This window comes from Dipodomys ordii, unplaced genomic scaffold (genome assembly GCF_000151885.1).
Source record: "Dipodomys ordii isolate 6190 unplaced genomic scaffold, Dord_2.0 Scaffold19, whole genome shotgun sequence".
Lineage (NCBI taxonomy): Eukaryota > Metazoa > Chordata > Mammalia > Rodentia > Heteromyidae > Dipodomys > Dipodomys ordii.
In genome coordinates, this window is record NW_012267235.1 from 6,352,993 (window position 1) to 6,376,358 (window position 23,366).

The 23,366-nt window shown below is 38.9% G+C and overlaps 1 protein-coding gene across 3 annotated transcripts; it reads right to left on the reverse strand.

Annotated features, from left to right (window-relative positions):
• Nucleotides 1-794: 794 nt before the first annotated feature.
• Nucleotides 795-23,366, reverse strand: LOC105983327 (myosin-1). 3 transcript variants are annotated; one of them, XM_013013160.1, is made up of 38 exons: nt 23,134-23,366; nt 22,891-23,034; nt 22,603-22,759; nt 21,584-21,611; nt 20,702-20,816; nt 20,516-20,608; nt 20,329-20,392; nt 19,371-19,469; nt 19,135-19,238; nt 18,868-19,006; nt 18,544-18,662; nt 18,313-18,462; nt 17,380-17,550; nt 16,125-16,437; nt 15,955-16,031; nt 14,116-14,203; nt 13,912-14,029; nt 13,544-13,667; nt 13,320-13,456; nt 12,968-13,223; nt 11,341-11,583; nt 11,069-11,245; nt 10,080-10,225; nt 9,892-9,982; nt 9,416-9,805; nt 8,721-8,847; nt 7,826-7,944; nt 7,491-7,687; nt 6,067-6,250; nt 5,691-5,856; nt 5,477-5,601; nt 4,877-5,185; nt 4,585-4,788; nt 4,148-4,273; nt 3,889-4,059; nt 3,526-3,630; nt 3,311-3,406; nt 795-1,051 (listed from the first exon to the last, which is right to left on the reverse strand). In XM_013013160.1, the coding sequence occupies exons 1-38, from the start codon at nt 23,335-23,337 to the stop codon at nt 899-901; spliced, it is 5,829 nt and encodes a 1,942-aa protein (XP_012868614.1). In that variant the 5' UTR covers nt 23,338-23,366; the 3' UTR covers nt 795-898. The 3 variants fall into 3 exon arrangements, with proteins under 3 accessions (XP_012868614.1, XP_012868616.1, XP_012868615.1); XM_013013162.1 differs by having other exon boundaries at nt 796-1,051; nt 15,955-16,029; nt 16,135-16,437; XM_013013161.1 differs by having other exon boundaries at nt 796-1,051; nt 15,955-16,008; nt 16,093-16,437.

Below are 23,366 nucleotides of genomic sequence, written 5' to 3' on the forward strand. Positions count from 1 at the left end.
CTCTTTTTATGCCAGTACCATGCTGCTTTTGAAGTTGTGGATCTGTAGTGCAAAACTTAGAGTCAAGTGCTTTATACCCCCAGCATTGTTCTTTTTTTTCTCAAGACTTCTTTGGCTATTAGGAGTCTTTGTACTTATATATGAATTTTAGAACATTTTTTCTGTTCTATGAAGAATAACATTGCATTGAACCTAGAGTGCTTTAAGTAATAGCCATTTAGAAACATTCATTCTTTTTCCTCTTTACCATTCAATGTGACAGCTAGGGAAAAGGTACAATAGATGGAGCAAATAAGCCTCTGTAGAAGAAAGGAACACCGATACACAGAGTATGTCCCTTCTCAAAGAATCTTTACCCCAACTTAACAGTTCATAGCAATCATAGTGAAGAGTTTACATTTTAACTATTTTGGCCATATTTAATACTCACTTTTAATTCTCTTATCTCAGATAACAATTCAGGGTTTTAATTTATTTTATTCTATTTTAGGATGAAAGATGTCCTATAATTTTATGAAGAAAATCGGTAACTCTATTAATGGAGCTAGCTAATATTTGTGCCATAGTGAAGGCACAGCTATGTTTCCAACTGCCTCTTTTATGCCTCTGAGACTTCACCTGATTCCTACCGCCTTCTATATGGTACCACTTTCTAGGATTGGCTTCACTATACTCAATCGTCCGTTCATCATGCTGGCTAAGCACTTTTTCCATAAAATACCAGCAAATTGTTCCTTTTTTTGATCAAGAAAAAAGATACATTGACATGAAAGAATAACAGACTCACAAATTCTTGGCAGATAAATTTTTTATCTCCAAAAATTGTTAGTATAAAATAGAGTGACAAAGATGTTCACATTTTGTGCATCTCTTTGGTCACTTTCGGCAGTAGAATGAATTACTCTTCACTTATGATTTTGGTGTGAACTTCCCGGCTTTTCACCCGGAGCTTGTTGACCTGAGACTCCGCGATGTCAGCCCGTTCCTCGGCTTCCTCCAGTTCGTGCTGGATCTTGCGGAACTTGGCAAGGTTCACATTGGATTGTTCCTCCTGAGAATGGGAACATATGTTTACATAAATAAGGAAAAATGCCCAGTTTTCCTGATTCTTTTTTTTTTTTTTTGGTCCGGTCGTGGGGCCTGAACTCTGGCCTGGTTGCTGTCCCTCAGCTCTTCAGCTCAAGGCTAGCGCTCTACCACTTGAGCCACAGTGCCCTTCCGGCTTTTTTCTTTTTGCTTATGTGGTGCTGAGGAATCTAACCCAGGGCCTCAGGCATGCAAGGCAAGCTCTCTACCACTGAGCCACCTTCCCAGCCCCAGTTTTCCATATTCTTATGTCAGTGTCTTTTAAATTTGTTGTTACTTAAAAATTACTCATATTGGTTAAAAAAACCTTAAAGTAATCACAAGAAATGCTCTTGACTCATGTTTACTGAATTCATAGGTAATGTCAAATGACATTTGTTTCTAGACTTTCAGAAAAGCTAAAATTCTAGAGCTTCTACTGAACATGACAGGTTTACAGGTGTTTTTTTTTTCAGGATCTTGAGACTAGAACCAAACCATTGAAAAATACAGAGAGGTTATCTATATCAAACTAATTAATTTGAATATAAATAATTTTCACTTCAATCCAAGTTATTGCCACTTAATGAAGGAGTAGAGGTTAAACAAGTTTGTTACTTCCTAAAGTAGTCTGAGTTTTCTGTGATTACACTTGAGGATATAGCAATGCGATATAGAAGTTTAGTCCTTATGAATAATTATTTTTAAAAATGTCTCATTAAAAACCTTCCCAAAATGTGGCATCAACATTAAGGACATTCATAAAGCTTAAGATCACTAAAAAGTATAGTTTGCAAATGCCTTTGAACGTTTTTCTTACAGAAGAGCAAATTAGGAGGTAGAGAAGTTAAAGGGATTTATCTAAAGAATGGGTATGAGTGTAAACGTGTGTGCTTGTCTGGTCTCTCTTCTCTCTTGCCTTGTTCATGCTCTTTTTGCTTTTCTTTTCTATTAGAAGTACGGGGGGGGGAGAATGAAAGTAATCAATGAACAAAGGAACTTATTTGTGATCTGTTGATATGTGTTTATCTGTACTTAGAAAATATGTATTACTTTGTTATTGTTTAGATGAATCATGGGTTGGGGAAATAAGATAGGATAGGGTAACAAGACGCTACTGGTTTGAACTTCACTGAGATCTTAGCTCCAGACTCTTAAAGCTCAGCTATTTACTTGGTATCTTCACATGTGTCATATAGTGATATTGCATATTTATTGTAAATCAAACAGAATTTCTGTTTCTTTTTGTACTGACAAGATGACTTTCCCTAGTTTACTATTTGTAACTGTTGTTCCATCCACCTGGTTCCACAAACCATGAATGTGATGAATTATGCTTGATTTACTTTTATGCCTATTGGCACATCTTGTACTCATCTGCTTCAAGAGATTATCTGAATCTTTCTTCTTCTCTTTGCTCTATTACAATGCTAATCCAAGCCACAGAACCACCTGAGAAGATTTCTCATAAATTTCTCTGCAGCGACCTGGTTACCCAAAATCCTTTCACTCCATAGAACCCAGACTCCTCTTTAAAAAAAAAAAGGAAATTGGGCTGGGGATGTGGCTTAGTGGTAAAGTGCTTGCCTCTCATGCATGAAGCCTGGGGTTCAATTCCTCAGCACCACATACACAGAAAAAGCTGGAAGTGGTGCTGTGGCTCAAGTAGAGTGCTGGCATTGAGCAAAAGAAGCTCAGGGACAGTGCCCAGACCCTGAGTTCAAGACCCAGGACTGGCAAAAAAAAATGGAAATCAGATGATGACTAACCCTGATAAAAATTCTCTTGTTTCTTCCAGTGCCCCATTATACTTATATATGATCCAGACTTCTTCCAAGGCCTAAAAACCCCTATAATCTTCTATCTGCCCTGTTTTTCAGCCCTGCCATAGGCTGCTTGGTTTCGTAATCTTTGTGCTTCTTGAAGCAGACCCTTTTATACTTGAAAACTTTTCATTTTTTTCAATCCCTCCACATAATCTTTGAGGTGCTTTGTCTTGACTCCAGCAGCCCACAGATGCTAATCCCTCCTTCACCACTGAATGTACCCCTAGTCTCAGCCTCCAGGGAGGGTGTTCCCCAGAATAATCAAGTGGTCAGCTTCATCTCTTTCCCAGACTTTCCCTCGGTGGTTTTCCTTCCATCCTTCCCCATTTTATTCCCTGGTTTCCTGTCACTTTGACTAAGTTGGCCTTGTCATTTCAGATCTGTAGGCTTCCCCATCACCCCATGGTCTCTCTACTCACCGCTTCTTCGGCTTGTCTCTTGTACGCTTTCACCTTCGATTGTAGCTTGTCCACAAGGTCCTGGAGCCTGAGAACATTCTTGCGGTCTTCCTCAGTCTGAAATATTTTACAGTGAGTTTCTTAGAAGTAAAAAAAAAAATCTCATCCCAGGTTTATTCATGTACTTTAATCTCTTGAAGGCTGGGGTAAGAGCCGAGATAGGCCATTTTCCTCACCTGGTAAGTGAGTTCCTTCACTCTTCTCTCATGTTTACGCAGGCCTTTGACAGCCTCAGCATTGCGCTTCTGTTCGCTTTCAACTTCTCCTTCAAGTTCACGTACCTACAAAGGACAGACATTTTAACAGTTGTTATTATTCCTTCACTCATTGAATTTCTACTCCTTCAAAGGACTTGTATTCTTCTTCTGTTCATACATAGTTTTTGATGCCTTAATCAAATGGTCCCATTACAAGCTCTCAGGCGAAGACAGATACCTCCCCTATTTCAATATGTTTCCCATGGACTAGTAGTTCTAGCTATGCCAAGTCATGCATTGGACAGGTATGAGATAGAAATATTTGTTGATTGGAAGACTCACTCTGGCCTCCAGTTTCTGGATCTGCTTTTTGCCGCCCTTCAGAGCCAGCTGCTCAGCCTCATCCAGACGGTGCTGCAGGTCCTTCACCGTCTGTTCCAGGTTCTTCTTCATCCGCTCCAGGTGGGCGCTGGTGTCCTGTTCCTTCTTCAGCTCCTCAGCCATCATGGCAGCCTAGTGAGCAGTAAGACAGAAAAAGTTAAGAGCCGAGAGAGCACAGTGGGAATGAAGTTCACCTACCATCCTGTTGCCCTCTGCTCACATCGGTGATGGCCTTCTTGGCCTTCTCCTCTGCATTGCGGGCTTCCTGCACAATGTCCTCCATCTCTCCCTGGATTTGGGAGATGTCAGTCTCCAGCTTCTTCTTGGTGTTGATCAGGCTGGTGTTCTGGGTAAAATATCAAATTTAGAAATAGTAAGTACACAGTACTAAAAATTAGGGTCCCTGATATTTGAATGAACTTATAACTCAATTAATTAAATTAACTAGTATCCTTCTTAGTTCATATAAATATTCTGAGTTAGCAACATACATTTAAGGTTAAAATTAGATGCTATAGTTCAGATGAACAAAAACATTCATCTAAATATAAATGCTTTAAACATAAATCTACAAAACACAACAAAATTCCCAATTATCACTAAATATGCTCAAGAATTTTGTCTTGATTCCTCAGTATCTGTTATGATTCTGCTCACCTGGGTGTGGAGGAGTTGGACACGCTCGCTGGCATCCAGGAGCTCCTGCTCTGCAATTTTTCTGCTCCTCTCTGTCTGCTCCAGCGTGGCCCGCAGCTCCTCAATCTCAGCCTGCAGCAGGTTGGCTCTGCGCTCCACCATGGCCAGCTGCTCCTTCAGGTCCTCTTGGCCCCGGAGAGCATCATCCAGGTGCAGCTGTGTGTCCTGTGGAAGGAAAGACCATTGAGACACCCAGCTCTCAGCCTGAGTCAGCCCAGTCTTCCTGGGACCATCATCTCTGGGAGCCATTTACCTTGAGGATGCCTTGTGTGTTCCTGTAGTTCCTCAGGGCCTCGGCAGCCATGCGGTTGGAGTGGTTGAGCTGGATTTCCATTTCGTTGAGGTCTCCCTCCATCTTCTTCTTGATCCTGATGGCATCATTCCTGCTCCGGATCTCAGCATCCAGTGTGCTCTGCATGGATTCTACCACTCGGATATGGTTTCTCTTCAGCTGGTCAATTTCCTCATCCTTCTCAGCAATTTTCCTGTCGATTTCAGACTTGACTTGGTTCAGCTCAAGCTGGATGCGCAGGATCTTTCCTTCTTCATGTTCAAGGGATGCCTTAATGACAGTTAGATGGGTCATGAGCAGGGGAATGGAATTGTGTGGTATTTTAGAAATCAGAATTATTTCCTATCTTTGTCCTATCATAACATCTCTTTATCCCATAGTTAAGAAAGTTCTACAATGTTTTATGTTCATCTGTCTCCCCAGCCAGATCATACTCTTTAAGAAAGGGCTTCAATGTACTCATCTTTGTTTTCAGTTTTCAATTCCCAATTTATCAGTCTTTACATTGAGTAGATCCTTATTTCTTTCTAATTGTTTTAGAGTATACAATAAACCGTCTACCTCTGCCTCTTCTAAAGCAGCCTGAAGCTCAGATTTTTCTTGCTCAATTTGCTTCTTTATTTTCTCCAGTTCATGGATACGTTTCCCTCCTTCTGCAATCTGTTCAGTGAGATCAGAAATCTCCTCTGTTCATGAAAAAAGAATACAGAGATTTGTTCAGAGAGGAAAAGCATCCATTCAAGTATTTTGTTCAAGAATAAGTAAATGTACTCACGTTGCAAGTTCTTATTTTCCCTCTTTAAGGTTTCCAGGTGGTCTAAGGATTCCTCATAAGCATTCTTAATTTTGAACAGTTCTGTGCTGAGCGAGCGGGACTCCTTTTGGGAAGCTTCAAGTTCAGCATGAGTTTCTTCATACTTTTGTTTCCATTCCGCCAGGATCTGAAGGGCAAAGATAGGTTTAAAGCTGTTTAGTGCAAACATTTTGATAAGATAATAAACTAAGCACAGGAATATCCCTCTGACATTCTCATAGTTACCTACTGATGGAGCAAAAGTTGCTGAGCTTAGCATTCAGATAGAGGGAGCCACACTGAATATAGGCTAAGATTGATCATACTGTGAACACTGAAGCAGACACTGGAAGGATACCTTATCAAAGTTCCTTTGCTTTTTATCCAGAGCGGCACAAGCAGCATTAGTTCTCTCCACATCAATCATGAGATCCTCCACTTCATTCTGGAGTCGCTGCTTTGTCTTCTCCAGGGAAGCACATTTGGCGTTTACAGCTTCTACGTGTTCCTCAGCATCCTGCAGACGCTGGGCCAGCTTCTTCCTGAAAAACAAAATAGAGTTAATAGAATTAAATAGTTACCATAATAATTGACGGTACAAGTGAGTACAAGTGAGAAGTTTCCACATTCAATCAGTCAGTACATTGTTTCTCAGGTTTGCTTTGTATATGTAGTTCTATTTTAATGCATCACTCTCCCATTACCGAATACTAAACAAAACAAAACAAAACTGGATTTCAGTATTTCTATATTATATAAGGGCATGAATGACAGGCCTGACCCAACACTTTATCCTGATCTATTCTTCAACTGTGGAATATTATTCTCTACTCTGAATGACTATTATTTCTCCAATGAATTTTAATCATCAGAGGATAGAGTTATCTTACTAATCTTTTGTTCTTAGAGGTTGTCACACATATTAAGGATTCAAAAGCTAGCTATACTAAGTTCAAATTAAACATATTTGATTTTGTCTGTTTAACTGTATCCTTATTTTTGCCAGCTTTTCATTAATCCTTAATAAAAAGAAGATTTTCTAAATCAATACAAATTTTGTTATGAAGGTTTGTCTCAGACTCTCTTGTAAGTATCCACTCAAATATTAACACCAGCAATATATGTTGTACATTATTCATAGAATGAATGTTTTGATATCACGTTCAACCTTATGTTGAGTAAGTAGGTTCTTTCTTGTTTAAATTCTTCTTCTTCAATAGTTTTAAAGTTCTGAATTACATTGAATATTGAGGTTCTTTATAAAGCAATGTGTTTTCTCTTTCTTACGGCAGCATTTTCTGTATACTTTTTGGTCTTTAACAACATGTATTTTCATTCTTTCCCTACAATCATTCATAGTTCTGCATCTAACAAGAAAGAGATGTTTCAAAGCCTGATTATTTTTCTCCTTTATCACTCAAGCCCAATTATTCCATTAGAGGTTCTCAGCCATGAACAAAAGATCAAGAGAGTACAGTTAATTCTTACTCTATGTGTACCTCTGTAGAAGGAATGAAGTTTCCTTTTAAATTTTTTTCCACATCCTTTTGCTTTGTGTCCATTTTCTTCCTACTCTGCTATATATTTCTTTAAAATTGAGATTCCCTCTAGGGGCATGTGTATTCCTTGTTTAGATTTATGTTTACTCATAGATGTTTTCCTTAGAGTTTTAAGACGCTCGCAGGTAAAGATTCTCTTTGCTTAGATAGAACTTAAAGCAGATTAAAACAGATATAGTTCATTGACAAGGATATTTCCATCATCACTAAGAGTAGTACATACTTGGCCTCCTCTAGCTCCTCCGTGCGCTGGATGGCGTCCGTCTCATATTTGGTCCTCCACTGGGCAACCTCACTGTTGGCCTTGGACATGGCCCTTTGCAGCTCAGCCTTGGCTTCCTGCTCTTCTTCATATTGTTCCCTTAGCAGGTCACAGTCATGGCGGGAGGACTGCAGGGCGTGGGCTAGGGCACTCTTAGCCTGAAAAATCAGAGATTGGAAAATTATACATTTAAAGTGGTATGCATGCCTTTTGCGCTTAGAGACTGTTAAAAGACAGTCGTTGTAAGTAAGTGAAAAGCAAAACACCGCAAAGCAGCAACAGTGACGACTGCTTACCTTTACCTCTTCTTCAAGCTGTCTTTTCAGTTCCTCAATCTGTTGTGTAAACGCTTGCTTACCCCTGGAGAGCTGAGATACTAAGGAATCCTTTTCATCTAGCTGGCGTGAGTATTCACCTGTAAAGACCAAGAGCCGGAAAAACTCAATTTCTGACTTTGGAAATTGAAGCTCTAAAATATAACGTGGAGCTGGGTCACTGTTCATTGCCAGCAAATGGCAAGACTTCGGTGCAAAGACTGGAATGAGCATCCTTGAAACAAGTTACTCGGTCATTTTCATAGATAAAAATGTTTGAAAACGGGAATAACATTGTACCTGTTAATGAATAAAATAAATAACAAGTTGTCAAAGTCTTTTGAAAAGGTGAGGATACACGTGGCATGTGACATTCTTTTTCTGCTTTTTTGAAACAAGGTATCATAAAGTAGTCCAGACTGGTCTGGGACTTACTATGCAGCCTCATCTGGCTTTGAACTTGCAATCCTCCTGCCTCTGTTTCCTGAGAGCTGAGATTGCAGGTCTGTATTGCCATATGTGCTCATAATTATATTTTATTTATGAAAAAACTGCTTTAACACTGTCAAAAACAAAGATATCTGGGTTGGTCTACCTATCTATGTATCTATTTATCTAATAATGTATGTATGTATGTATGTATCTATCTATCTATCTATCTATCTATCCTTAGATAGCTATGTATAAGCTATCTATCTATCTACCTTTATATTATAATGAAACAGCTCCATGACATTGACCAATAATGAATTCATGTGAATGGGTACTTCCCAGAGAGATAATATATTATCTCACGTAACTCAAATATAGAGATTTTCAGCACATTAAGTGTACATGTACATTTGTTATTAGAGGTAAGTATTGGTAAATGACCTACCGGACTCGGTCTGTAGACGCCCTCTCTGCGCTGTCAGTTCATTGATCAGCCGCTGCTGCTCCTCTTCCTTGGTCTTCAGTTCACTCACTTGATCTTCCAGTGTCCGGCACATCTTCTCCAGGTTTCCCTGAATTTAAAAAGTGGCAGAAAGCATCTTAAGTTTTAGTAATCTAGGTATTCCATAACTACAGTACTCATTTATTTTGAGGATAAATTATCTTTATAAACAAAAGAAAAACCACAAGGGCCTTACACTGTAGCAAAAATATTAAAATATATAGTCTAATATTACTGCCACCAAACTGATTTGTGAATTTAATGTTTATATTTATTATTTTAGTATAATATGGCATAATGATACCTCATTCAGCTGGTAAGAAGCAAATTTTAGTTTTGCTTAATGGAAAAACGAAAAGCCCAGTAATCAATGTGAAGGATTTAGAAAAATCTCAAAGTGTATGATTGTATTTTTTGAAAGTATTTAAATTTTTTATTTGAAAGGGTAAATTTTTTTACCCTCCATATTATTTGGATATGATTATTCTCGCATAAACTGTGAATAAACCTGGCTCATTCCCCTTCTTCCAAGTTCCATGTTTTATTGTCTGATACTCTTCCTGCCAGTCTGTAACAATTATTTAAAGGTTCACGTATATCCTACAGAAATCACTTTGAGACATAAATCATAGTCATACCTTGGCTTTGGAGACTGTGTCCATGTTACTAGCAAGGTCGTCGATTTCCATCTTCATCTCACTCTTCTCCTTCTCCAGCTTCTGCTTGACCCTCTGCAGGTTGTCGATCTGCTCCCCAAGCTCAGCCACACTGTCTGCATGCTTCTTCCTCAGGGTAGCGGCTGTGGCTTCATGCTGTAGGGTGGCCTCCTCCAGGTCCCTGCGCATTTTCTGGAACTCAGCCTCCCGCTTCTTGTTCAACTCGATCTGGGCAGAAGTGGCTCCACCAGCCTCTTCCAGCCTTTCGCTGATCTCCTCCAGTTCCCGGGAGAGGTCAGAGCGCTGCTTCTCTGCTTTGGCCCTGGAGGCCCGCTCTGCCTCGATTTCCTCCTCCAGCTCCTCAATGCGGGCCTAGAAATGGTAGAAACCACAGACTCAGCTTCTTGTGGCAGTCATTTTCTCATGTTGAATTTGTCCAGTGGACATCATGGACTCACTTGTAGCTCCTTAATCTTCTTCTGCAGTTGCATTCCAAGGGCTTGTTCATCTTCAATCTTGCTTTGCAGATTGCTCATTTCAAACTCTTTCCTATTGGAAAAGTGCTTTATATCAGTTACAGAAATAATCATAGTAATTACTCCTTGTAATTACTCTATATTAATTACTTCTTGTTCTTACTACTTACTTTTTAAGCTTTTCATCAAGTTGTTGCTTGTCATTTTCTACATCCATTGTGGATTCTTGGGCCAATTTTAGGTCTCCCTCTAGCTTCCTCTTTGCTCTTTCTAGATCCATTCGAATTTTCTTTTCTTGTTCCAAAGAGCCTTCAAGCTAAACATTAATAATACATGAGAGCAGTTCCTAGAATGCCACTACGTTTTATCTCAGGTTCAACTTTTAAACATTACTGCATCCTCATTAAGAAAACTATTGTGATTTTCTTACTGAATTGGACAGATTGGTCATGCTCCTCTAAGGAGTCATCATTCAAAAGGTGAAGTATGCTAAACTATACAACAAACTACTAGTGGGATGTCATGCTTTCTATATGTTGCCACTGAAATTATCAGCAGTATGTGGCCACATGGGTGGGTCCCATGGGAATATTTCCAAAGTGTGACCTTTGCTATTTCCATTGGATGCTCAATTAGAATCAAGTCATGTCTTCAGCTAACTTCATCTTCCACATACCTTATTGTAGGTCTTCTTTGTTCCTCTGATTCAGCCTTATTGACTATTGCTGTTACTATGATGTTCTTGTGCTTTCCTTCTTAGAATACACCCTTGTTCCTTTGCTTTCCTACAGCTTTCTTTGCTGTTTGGGGGTGTTGGAGTTCAAAAACTCAGGCTTTCAAACATGCTGGTCAGATACTCTGTCTCTGAGACTCATCTTTACCCCTCGTCCTATAGCTTTTCAAGCTCAGCTACAGATTTTCTTGTAAGGCTTTTTTTGGTGACTATTCTTTGCCTTCTTTTTTAATCCATATTACCTGTCTATAATCCATAGCCAACTTTCAATTGACTTTAAAATTTTTCTTGTGCAAAGATTTTGGTCTTTGTAGTAGTCATTGTGTTCTTATAACACAGTTTATAAGTACTCATTTCATTATAAGAATACAAAGCCTAAAGAACTGTAACTGCTAATAAAATTATTTTATATAATATTAGACTTACATCATCCACTTGCTGCTCTAGCTTGATTTTAGCTTTAGTCAGAGTGTTAACTTTGTCTTCCTCTGCCTGAAGGTCATCCAGGGTCTGCTGGTGGGCCTCTTGGAGGGCCTTCTTCTCCTTGGTCAGCTTAGCAATGGTCTCATCCAGGCCTGCCATCTCTTCTGTAAGGTTTTTCACCTACAAAGGTAAAGAATGAAAGCTCTCTGTTAGAAAACGACTCCACTGGGTGGCAGAACCTCAGTGTAGAACATGTAGCTGAATGTGTTTCATACCTTGTTCTCTGTGGCATGCTTCTCCTTTTCAACCTTGGCCAGTGTCAGCTCAAGGTCATCAATGTCTTTCTTCAGCTCTGAGCACTCATCCTCCAGCTTCCTCTTCTTGGCAGTCAGCTCAGCATTGATCTCTTCCTCATCCTCAGCTCTCTCGGTCACCTCTTTGATTTTGGCCTCCAGCTGGATTTTGGTCTTGATCAGCTGATCACATCTTTCCTCTGCATCAGCCAGGCTATCTGCTTCCTGTGGAGAGGAAATAAACACATTCAAATTTTAGTTCCCTGGATGGTTTCAACCTTTGTTAATATTTTGAAATCAAAATAAGTTAATTATATGTATTAAATTTATTTTTATTAGTTTCCCACAAACAAGCCAATACTGAGAACATGAACTTGGAGTTTAAAAAGGAAATATAAATCATGGCTTCTGTGGAAATTATGATACCATTGTGTTTGCTATAACTTATATTTAATATGCTGGTATATAATTTTAGATAGGTTTTATTTTTTATGTTTATTTTTAGAAAAATTGAGTGCAAAAAACCCAATAAACAAAAGCATTATGTATCTAGGAAGTTTAGAATTAGTGGAATACTGGAAGAATTAAGGTGAATGGGCCATGTCAAAAAGTGGTCCCAGGAGAAAAGTAACAAGTGTATTTCTCATGAGAAGAAATGGCCATTTTTGTTTGCCTACTGAAAGCTGTATCTCTAGGACGTGAAATTTGTCAAATATTTATTAAATTGGTAGTTGATATAATACTATTGAAAAGAAATCTTCTATATCCAAAGGAAAAGAGCATACTTGGTTTTTAACCCAGTTTAGTTTTTAGTTTTAAACCTCTTCTCATTTGGAAAATCTTAGTCTATACAAAATACAAACACAGAGCCACTCTAGGTATTGATAATTCGTCTTTTAAAAATTTCTATTTATCCAAAATTATAGTCCCAATAGGACCAATTAATTCCCCTTCTGAATTTAGAGAATTGCAGGGTAATTTAGTTGTTTGTGGTTGATTTTGATAGCAGTTTTGGGTAACAAAAATGAGGTAGACAGAAGCTCTTGATTATATGTTATTCCCTAAGCTTCTGAATATTTGTTAGAGCATCAAAATGAGTATCAGGCTATCTCTCAAGACTTATACAAAAATTAGCATTATCTATAGAAAAACTTGCCATTATCTCTTTTATAGTACAGTTCTTTTGGGAAATTGCAGATGTGAAATTTCTGAATATTCAGTTGAAGCTGATATGTTCTTATTACCAAGTCTCTTCTCTTTCATTGACAATATTGTTCTTTTTTTTCCATCTCATTTGCATTTTTCAGTAGAGAGAATCTTAGAAAGAAAAACTCTCCTCTTTTCCTTCCCACATTCTACCCAGAAGAAAAACTAGAAGACAGGAAACATATTGTGTTTTTTCTTCTGCACACCAAAGAGTTCTATCACACTGATTTTTAGTGTTGATGTATGTGGAATGTTACAGAACAGTTAAAGGAGCTGTGAATTGGAAATATTGACAACCAGTCATTTGCTTATATGGATTCGAGAACTTTCATAGTGATCATTGAGATGAAATTTTATTATCAGATTGCAAAAAAATAAAGTGGTGCTGATGACTGATACTCACAGATTGAACCTGGAGTTGCAGGTCATTTTTCTCCTGCATCAGAGCTACCATCTTTTCTTCCAGTTCTTTCCTTTTGGCCTCAGCCTTTGCAAGGTTTTCTTTAGTTTTCTCGAATTCTTCCTTCATGTTGGCCATCTCCTTCTCTGTCTCTGCACTCTTGAGAAGGGGTTTGATCTTGAAATACAGCTTCATCCAGGGCCAGTGCTTCACATTCATGAAGGCACGGACATTGTATTGGATACAGAAGATGGATTCTCTATGATAGAAACAGAAACACTCAAATTAATATTCTAACTGGAAACAGACATAAAAGGACTGGAATGATCACTTAGGATATTATCCTTATTGATACCTTCTCTCCACCATCTTCTGATACTCCACTCTTGCCAAGTACCCTCTGCACATGGCCTGGGTTCGAGTAATCAGTTGGGCTAGCTTGTCATCTCTCATCTCCTCTAGAAGCCCCAGAAGACCAGCTTTGAAAAAGACCTGTACATGGGCACATTGCAGATCAGAAACCTGACACAAAATTCAAAGAGACAGGAATAGCAAGAGGCTACAATGAGAGGTCATTACCTTAGTGTGACCAAACTTATACTGGGTGTGGTCAATGTCGATGGATCCAAGGAGCTTCTCAGAAGCCTTCTTGCTATCAATGAACTGTCCTTCGGGGATGGCACTTGCATTTAACACCTTGTATCTGTTTAAACCAAACAAACAAGTGAAGTAATTGTCACTAAAGAAATTTTCTTCCATAGAAACAACACAGACATTCAGTAATCTAATATAAACATGAAATCATGTCTTTCCTTTTAGCCACTCCTCTTTGTGTCTTCAAAGTAGTTCATACGTTTCCTACGTGCATAAGCAGTCTAAGCTTGACTTCCATTCATTAAGATATTCAAGAGCTTCTTAAAAAATAATTTACAGTGAAAGGATCTGACCTCTGCTTGAAGTCTGCATAAATGATTCTGCTTGGGAACCCTTTCCTGCAGATGCGGATGCCTTCCAGCACACCGTTACACCGCAGCTGGTGCAGGACGAGCTCATGTTCCATGGCACCTAAAAGAGAGAATGCACGTGCCATATTTCTTGGCCTATATCAAACAATGTGCAAGTTGTCTGGATGGATGATAGAATTTTCTTACCAGGAGTCTTAGTTTCATTGGGGATGATGCACCGTACAAAGTGGGGGTGAGTGCTCCTCAAATTGGTCATCAGTTTATTTAAATTTTCCTGTGGAGTCATGAATATTGTTCTTAAAATGTGCTCTTTTATTCACTGAGTTTTACAGACATAGGCAGATCATTGCCTAAGATATCAGTTCAATCTTATTGAATAATATCGAGATTTGAAATTTTAAAAAGTCATCTTCAGAATTTCCACTATTCCCAGCTCATCTCTTCCTATTTTACATTTTGTACAACATAAGCATATCTTTTTACTAGCCATTAAGTGGTTGTTTACTGCTGTTGAATTTTTTAACATATAATGTAAATTTATTATGATACTATAAACATAGAAATTACCTGATTTTACTAATAATTCAATAATTCTTCCTCCAAAACTCCTATTTATTTCTTTACCCAACTTTCAATTGTATCTGCCTGTGTCATACCATTCCTTATTGTAGATGCAGAGTTGTATCCTGTTGGCTCAATAAAAAGTGGCCCTTAATGCCACTTCTTTTCTGAGAGTTGGCAAAAGACAGCCACATTACCAAGAGTAAAAAGTTCATCATCTTACAGAGAAATATTTTTTTGGTGGTGGTGGTGACCTTTTGTAACCAAAGCATTCATTGTTCATGATAGAATCAGGGTTGAAGAATAAAATAAATTGTCTGTTTGGTGTTACAGGTGCAAATATTCCTAATATATGGAGAATGTTGTCTTTTGACTTTTAAAAAGATGTCAAATAGCATTAAATTCACTGTTTTCTTTTCCTGTTTAAGTTGTGAAAAAAATACAACATGAAAGGTGGATGGAAGATCTGTTTGCATTTACAAATATAGGACAGATTTTTCTGAGTATACATTGTATAATTGATGTAGGTTTATTTTTAGCATTATGCTCATTGCCTCTGATGATAATAAATGAACAAATACCTTCTGGAGCAATAACCTTAGAAAAAAAGTAAATTGGAGTTGAGGCTTAAGTGGAAGATTACCAACCTTGAGCTTTATAAAAGCTAAGGGAGAGTGCCCAGGCCCTTAGATTAAGCCTCAGTACTAGCAAAAATAAAACAAAATAAAATTGTTATTTGTGAAAAACTTTCCGTGAAGAACTATTTCTTATCACATCTGGTTTCTTATATTTGTAGTATTTCTTTTTTTTGGGGGGGGTGTCTGGTCATGGGTCCTGAACTCTGGGCCTGGGCTCTATCCCTCAGCTCTTCAGCTCAAGGCTAGCACTCTACCACTTGAGCCACAGCACCACTTCCGGTTTTTTTTTCTCCTTATGTGGTGCTGAATCGAACCCAGGGCCTCATGCATGCAAGGCAAGCTCCCTACCACCGAGCCACCTTCCCAGCCCATTTGTATGTAGTATTTCTTGAAACTCACCCTCCAATTTTTACCTCTATTTGTCTTCAATTCTCAAAATCTACTCATTTCGTGTCTCTACTAAGCTATACTTAAACACCTAAATCATTTAAGAGGCTTTAAAAAAGCTGAAAATAAATAAATAAAAACTCATACTTAATTCCATCCATTTAGGTGACAAATGGCCTCGTTCCTAAGCTCCTAAATTAAAGGTTACCATCGGATACTTTTGCAATTCATTCATAGTCCTTCTGACTCTAGGTATTATTTACTGAGGCATCTCTTCCAAAGTATTCTGATGCTAAAATTCCAATCTTCCACTGTCAGCTGACCTATCTTCCTGAGTCACATCCAAGTCTAGAATCTTTACAACATGATTTCCCTTTCTCCACCAAATGGAGTAAATCTTAATGCTCTAAATCCAGTTAGAGAGAAAGTGAGTTTATACCCTGAAAAGAGCTGACACAGTCTGGAAAGAGGAACCCTTCTTCTTAGCACCTTTCTTTCCACCACCACCACCGGACTCTGAAGAGGCAAAGAACACAGAAGCATTCGTAAGACAGACCTTTTCTGTTAGGTTTTATACGCCAAGTGAAATATTCATTTGTTCGAAATTACCTGCTTCAGCAGCAGCAGCTGCACCAGAGAAGAGGTAAGCTAGAGTTTTCATTGAAGACTTCTGGTAGAGCCCCACCACCGTCTCATTCAGGGGGTCCTTGTTCTTGTCCAGCCAGCCAGCAATGTTGTAGTCTACAGTGCCCGCATAGTGCACCAGCGAGAAGTGGGCCTCGACCTTGCCTTTGGCAGGCTTGGGCTTCTGGAAGTTGTTGGACTTGCCCAGGTGCTGTTCATAGAGCTTGTTCTTGAAAGAGGTGTCTGTTGCCTTTGGAAACATGCACTCCTCTTCCAGGATGGAGAAGATGCCCATTGGCTGGAAGGAGGAAAAGAAAAAAATGCCTTATGCATTCTGTTAACAGAAATGATAGGTAAAAGTAATGGTCTTAATTCAAATTGAATCCTTGGTGTCATAGTTAAGGCAAACTCATTACTTTGGTTACAAGTTTTTAATTTGACAAGACAGTTTTGTTTGTTTGTTTGGTCGTGGGGTTTGAACTCTGGGCCTGGGCACTGTCCCTTAGCTCTTCAGCTCAGGGCTAGCGTTCTACCACTTGAGCCACAGTACCACTTCTGGTTTTCTAGTGGTTTATTGGAGATAAAAGTCTCACAGACTTTGCTGCCCAGGCTGGCTTTGAACCACAATCGTCAGATCTCAGCCTCCTGTGTTGCTAGGATTACAAGTGTGAGCCACCAGCGCCTGGCTGACAAGACTTTTGAGTATGACAGAGTAAGACAAATGGGAGTTGTGCTTTTATGGAGATTGTGTCTTTACCAAAAGGACTTGAAGTAATATTTCTCTAAGTCACACTTAAAAACCAGTTACAGCAGAATTGCCTGCTAAAAATTCATTTCACAGTTTTATCCGTATTTGCCAAACATTACTCCTAGGAGTGAGATCAGGGAAATCTTCTAGGTCTTAGTCTTAATGAGTCTTGACACAACTGAAATTCAAATGCCTCTGCTTTGAGATACTAGAAAATCATATTTCAAATGTCAGTAAGACTAAGAAGGTCAAGGAAATAAAAACATTAGTAAGTGCTATATTTTCATAAGGGTGGACATAGAATTCTATGCTCTACAGAAATCATTCAGATGCATTTTCTCGGAATACCTACATAAAGTTGTTTAAAAGCAAGGAATTTTCCTTATTATGTTGCTAGTAGAAATCTTTTATCACAGAGTGTACTAAGGTTTCATGATATTCTTTTACATACTGTAGAGCAGCATTACTATAGTCTAGAAAAGGTGAGCATACTTTTTCAATGAGCTCAATGCAGGCAGCCAGGTCCATCCCAAAGTCAATGAACTCCCACTCGATGCCTTCCTTCTTGTACTCCTCCTGCTCCAGCACGAACATGTGGTGGTTGAAAAACTGTTGCAGTTTCTCATTGGTGAAGTTGATGCACAGCTGCTCCAGGCTGTTGAACTAAATAAGTAGAAATACAAATTAATGTTACATTTATAATGAACATTTCTCTTTGGTAAAGCATTTCTTAGTACATCATGGCTTGCAGCAAGCCCCTTACACAAATTTCAAGTTCTCTATGACACACAGAAAAATGTTCAGATGTATGATCTCTGGATGAGAGGATTCAGAAGTCTTGCTCTTAGAGTAGTACCTTATTCTCTTAGCTCCTAAACTTTGTAGGATTCTTTCTTAGGAAAGCAAATTTGGGTTGTATTTACATTGTCATTTCCCCGTTCTCTCTGAGTATGACAGTTTCTTCTAACATTTAAGCACACTTTATTTCCCTTGATTTCGATAGGAATCTTAAAGCCTTCCTTTGAGTTTTTCCCTTGTCTTTCTTATGCCAATCATTGTTTATCTTCTTCATTACTGAGGTCTGGCTGTATACTGGGTACTGTGGCAAGGGGTTGAAATTCAATAATCTCATAATTGACTACAAGATCTCTCAGAGATAGAATGTTATCTGAAACGCTGGACTCTTTACATGGGGATGCTTGTTGAAATTGTGCAATTTATCTCTACAGTACCATTTTCGTGATTAAATAGCTAGGAGTTGACAGACCTGGAATTTAAACTCATGCCTGTCTCTTTCTAAAGTTTATTTCTTGTCTTTTTGCCCTCCTTCATGTATTGCTTGTATTTATACTACAGTTGTTTTTCATAGATGCCGTCTATGTATGTCTGCAGCAGCAAGATTCACAAACTTTTCTGATAACTCACATCAAAGATCTCAAAGCCGGCGATGTCCAAGACCCCAATGAAGTATTGCCTGGGTTGCTTGGTGTCCAGCTGCTGGTTGATGCGGGTGACCATCCACAGGAACATCTTCTCATAGACGGCCTTGGCCAGGGCACCCACTGAATTGTACACCTTCACAAATATAGTTGTTGATGTTATTAAAGATGTCATCATTGCCTGGGATGTGCATAATTCATCAGGTCACTCACTTACCTGCTGCACAGTCTGGCCTTTGGTGACATACTCATTGCCGACCTTGACCCTGGGGTAGCAGAGGGCTTTGAGCAGGTCAGCAGAGTTCAAACTCTGGAGATAGGCTGCCTTGTCAGCAACTACAGAAACATAATTCAAGTTCCCAATCATGACCTGCTCTGGGCCCCACAACTCATATGGCAAGAATATTGAGTAGATTGCTTTATACAAAGTCTGTGTGGGGATACATTTGTGTATGTCCATGACAAGCTCAGATGTAAAAGAGTGAGTTTGAAAGGGGCTTTTGAGGCATGTGTTTCTTCCAGTAAGCCTAGAGTTTAGTACCTTCGGTACCATCTGGCTCAGCTTGCTCCTCACGCTGCTTTTGCTTGAATTTCATGTTCCCATAATGCATCACAGCGCCTGTGAGTTTATAGATGGACACTCTTTCATCAGAAGTGAAACCCAGAATGTCAATGGCACTCTACCAGGAGACAGGAGAGGGAAAATGTTAGAGAAAAAGACACTAACATATTTAGAAGAATTTGTACTTTGTCCTTAATGACACCTACAGTGAACTGTTGTCCTTCCTATAAATGATTTGTCACTTACATCAGTGGCCATCAGCTCCTCTTGGTCATCAATGCTGGGGACTGTGATCTCCCCCTGACTGACAAAGGCGTAGTCATATGGGTTGGTGGTGATCAGCAGCATTTCTGAGTAGATAGAATTCAGGGCATACATTTTATATTAGAAGTACATTATTGACATTGTACAAGATTGTTACTATTGTGCAAATATATTATACAACAGTTAAGTTCAAGCCTTTGAGTTTAAGTTGTTCTTACCAATCAGATCTGGCTTTTTGTTAGACATGATCTGATAGAAGATATGGTAGCTTCTCTCTGCCTTCAGCTGGAAAGTGACTCTGGACTTCTCCAGAAGATCTGCAATGAGTAATTAACATTGGATTGAGAAAAAAAATGATACAGTGCTCTGTAATTATTTTAAAACTTGAAGTTATTAGCTAAATCTAATTGGTCTATTGATCTCTTGAAATTGTAGCTGAATGTTTCCATGAGGTGGCACATACTCCATCTCTGCAAATAGCATTTCAGTTTCTCTTACTGTTTGTAGAAAGAAAGTAAAACACATTTGACTGATGACATACTCTTTTAATATTGTTTTGAGGTACTGGGATTGTTTTGAGGTACTGGGGATTGAACTCAGGGCCTTGATCTTACTGATGGCCTTGAACTGTGATCCCCCTATCTCCAGCCCCCATGTAGTTGGAATTACAGGCCTGCACCAATATGCCTGGCTTCTTTTTGAGCTAAGGTCTCCCTAATGTTTAATTGTGCTAACTTCAAACCATACTCCTCACATGTACCTGAGATTATAGGTGTATACCACTTATATCTACTTCTCAAGAATCCTGACATTTTGAATATAACTAAGTCTTCATACTGCTCTCTTTAAGAGTCCTGTCATTCTATAACAGGGAGGCTATTATGAAGAGTAAAAGAAATAACATATCCCTAATCCACAGGTAACTTATCTCTTCTAGAGTTCAGATTTTCTTGACATTTTTCTGAGTCCAGAAAAGCACCAGACAATTTTTGTAGTGTCTCATGCCTGGAGTGGATAAGGTGCACTGTGAATTCTGGATAGGACTGGCACTAGCCACAAGCATGTTTGGCAACAGATTGGTGTTTTATAAGTTCCCTCTCAGCAGGAGCTGCAGACTGGCCCATCAAACCATCATCTGTCATTCTTGGATTCTATTTGGGAGGTCCTGTTACTCACATGTCTCAATATCAGCAGAAGCCAGTTTCCCTGTGGTACCAAAGTGGATCCTGATGAATTTACCCTTGCAAGCAAAAAAAACATGATGTTATATACAAAAGTTGGAGCACACAAGTTGGAAATAGTTCAGATATAGCTGCTCTAGTATTTCAGGAATAAAAGAGCTTTTTGTGATCTAGAGACTTACAAAGCGAGAGGAGTTGTCATTCCTCACGGTCTTGGCATTGCCAAAGGCCTCCAGTAGAGGGTTGGCACTGATGATTTGATCTTCCAGAGTCCCCTGCAAAAGCAAGAACCATCTTCACATCTAGGGCTCAGGAGTTTCTTGCTTGAGACCTGCCCCCCCTCAATAGACCATGGCCATGAGACCCACCTGCATTTTGCCAGAAGTTGCTTCCTCCTTTTTCTTCTCACCAGTAACTGCAATTGTTGCAAAGTACTGGATGACACGCTTCGTGTTGACAGTCTTCCCAGCACCAGATTCTCCACTGTCAGACCAACACCAAACATATGGGAGAAGTTAAATGTCATAGTAAATGAAACTAATTCTGCCACCAGCATTTACTGTCACACATCTGCCTTTATATTTTTCAGAGATATAAGATGAAATTATTTGTATTATTTGTCTTGATTTGCACTGACAGTAAGTAGAGAAATTCTGTTGTTATTCATCTAAAGTATTTATTGGATGCTTAAGATGTTCTGGAATCTTCTCTAGGTACTGAAGCCTGGGCTTGGGAAAGTCTACAAAGCAGCCACTCGGCAAACTATGTAGAAAATGAACAATTAGTAGTAAGCTACAAAATGTGCTTGTGTTCTTAAGCATTTTTAGATTAGAGAGTCCAGTTACGTTTATGAATGGATAAGAAATTCCCTAAATAGGCCATAAAAATGTATCATTGGCAGTAGTCTCCAATGTGATACCTTCAGAAGGGCATGTGTTGCTTTGTGCCATGTACTGAGCTCTAGTCAAGCTCAGAGAAGGCATTTTTACATTCCCTTCCAAATAATCTTTGTGAAACTTTCAAGGCCAAACTAACAGACAAGATAGTTGGGTGTCTTGTTATTTTACACTCAAACTCAATATACACCCTACAATAAAGCTAAAACATTATCAAACTCTTGGCTTATTATGCCATTTATTTCTTATTATGCCATTTATTTTTTTATGGTACTATTAACTAATTTGTTCTTTTGGTTTTCCATTTTCTCATGAGAATAAAATACTAATAAGTCTCAGAACAGGAATACATACGTGATTAAGATAGACTGATTCTCCCGATCTAGAAGAAAAAATATGTAATCAGCACAGGTACTAGTTACATAAACAAAATTTTCTATCAAGAAACAATTACAACATTTGAGTCTGTGTCATATTTTTATTGGAGCTTTTCAAGATATTATATATGGTGTTATTCTTAAGACTCTCAACTTGAGGAAGGGAAACATCACTTAAATCATCACAGGAAATGTCTCCTGTTGGTTAATATAAAAAACACTATGCTCTAAAGCCACTAACACCTCCCTCTTTGCCATATGTAGATCTTTGTAGCTTGCTGACTGTATTCATTAATGCATATTACTGAAAAGCAAACAGTTTACTAAGGGTTTAGACTTTGGTTAAACAGGTTAGAATAATGTTACTCAAGCTTATATTGAGACTTAGTTTCTAAATGGTTAATTGACCTCACAAAGAAAAAAAATACCTTTATCTTATGGCCACCAACCACAACTCTATAATTGGCCTTAACAAACATATGCCATTGTGTTAAAGGGAGATTGGTTAAGAGGGGATATCTCAATCAGAATAACATCTGAGATGACAGAGGGAACAACAACTTCTGTTTATATATGTGATCTTCAAATATCACCCTCTTTGGAAGAGAGGTCATTATCAAATTTGGTGTCTGATGACTTTTACTTTTGAAGGTATCAGTTTTACAGCCAACAAAAATTCGAAAGGTTTGAACACATACAACTTATATTCACACAATTCATGGATTCATTTGTTACTTATTAATTCCATTCACAAAATAACTTATGTGTTTATGGGGACAAAGCAGTGGAAAAATCTAGCAGACTCATGGGGGGGTAGAATTAAGACAGCTGAGTTTTTATTCTAGCATTAATAGAATTTATTTCTCCCTGCTTTGGTCACCTCTTCCAAACAACCAGAGGATGGGATTCTGGTATTTCTACAAGTCTTTGGGGCTTTTCACATTTGGTAATTATGGGAAGTACAATAGCTCACATAAAAGCCATATAGCCACTCACCTGTCAGCATGAACTGATAGGCGTTGTCAGAGATGGAGAAGATGTGGGGTGGGGCCTCCTGACGCTTTTTGCCTCGGTAAGCCGTCACCACCTCTGCATTGTACACTGGCAGCCACTTGTAGGGGTTGACAGTGACGCAGAATAGGCCTGAGTAGGTCTATACCAAAAATGAATAGATATAATTATGTGATGAGGAACATTGCTTACTGTTAAAAACAACAGCAACAAACAACAATAAAACAACCATTAACTACCCATGTGGGTAGAAGGCCATGAGAAAGAACTCACGTAGATCATCCAGGCTGCATAACGCTCTTTGAGGTTGTACAACACAGCAGGCTCGTGCAGGTGAGTCATCATGGCCATGTCCTCGATCTTGTCATATTTGGGAGGGTTCATGGGATAGACTTGGTCATCTTTCACCGTTACGGTCTGTCCAATGAAGCAGAGAGACCAGGTAAGAAGCTAAGTGTCACCTAAACTACCCCCAACATCAGGTACAGACTCCTCAGCTCCAGATGTTTGACTTACAGTTCCACCTTCGGTCTTGACTGTCACCTTCCCCGATTCCCTGCTTTGCACGGTTGCTTTCACAAAGGACTCCTTAGCATCCACCACAAAGACTGATGACTTGGCATCAAAAGGCTTATTCTGAGCTTCAATTCGCTCCTTTTCAGACTTTCGGAGGTAAGGAGCAGCCTCCCCAAAGATGGCCATCTCAGCGTCTGAACTCATGGCTGCACGTTATTGGTGGCAGCCCTGTT

Bases quoted from the DNA above. Each gene is read 5' to 3' on its own strand.
- LOC105983327 (XM_013013161.1), bottom strand. From the start codon at position 23,337: ATGAGTTCAGACGCTGAGATGGCCATCTTTGGGGAGGCTGCTCCTTAC. The intron at 8,848-9,415 runs GTATGACTATGA...TTTTAAATTCAG, and splicing joins ACACAGTCTCCAAAGCCAAG to GGAAACCTGGAGAAGATGTG. The intron at 5,186-5,476 runs GTAGACGGTTTA...ACTGTCATTAAG, and splicing joins CTGCTTTAGAAGAGGCAGAG to GCATCCCTTGAACATGAAGA.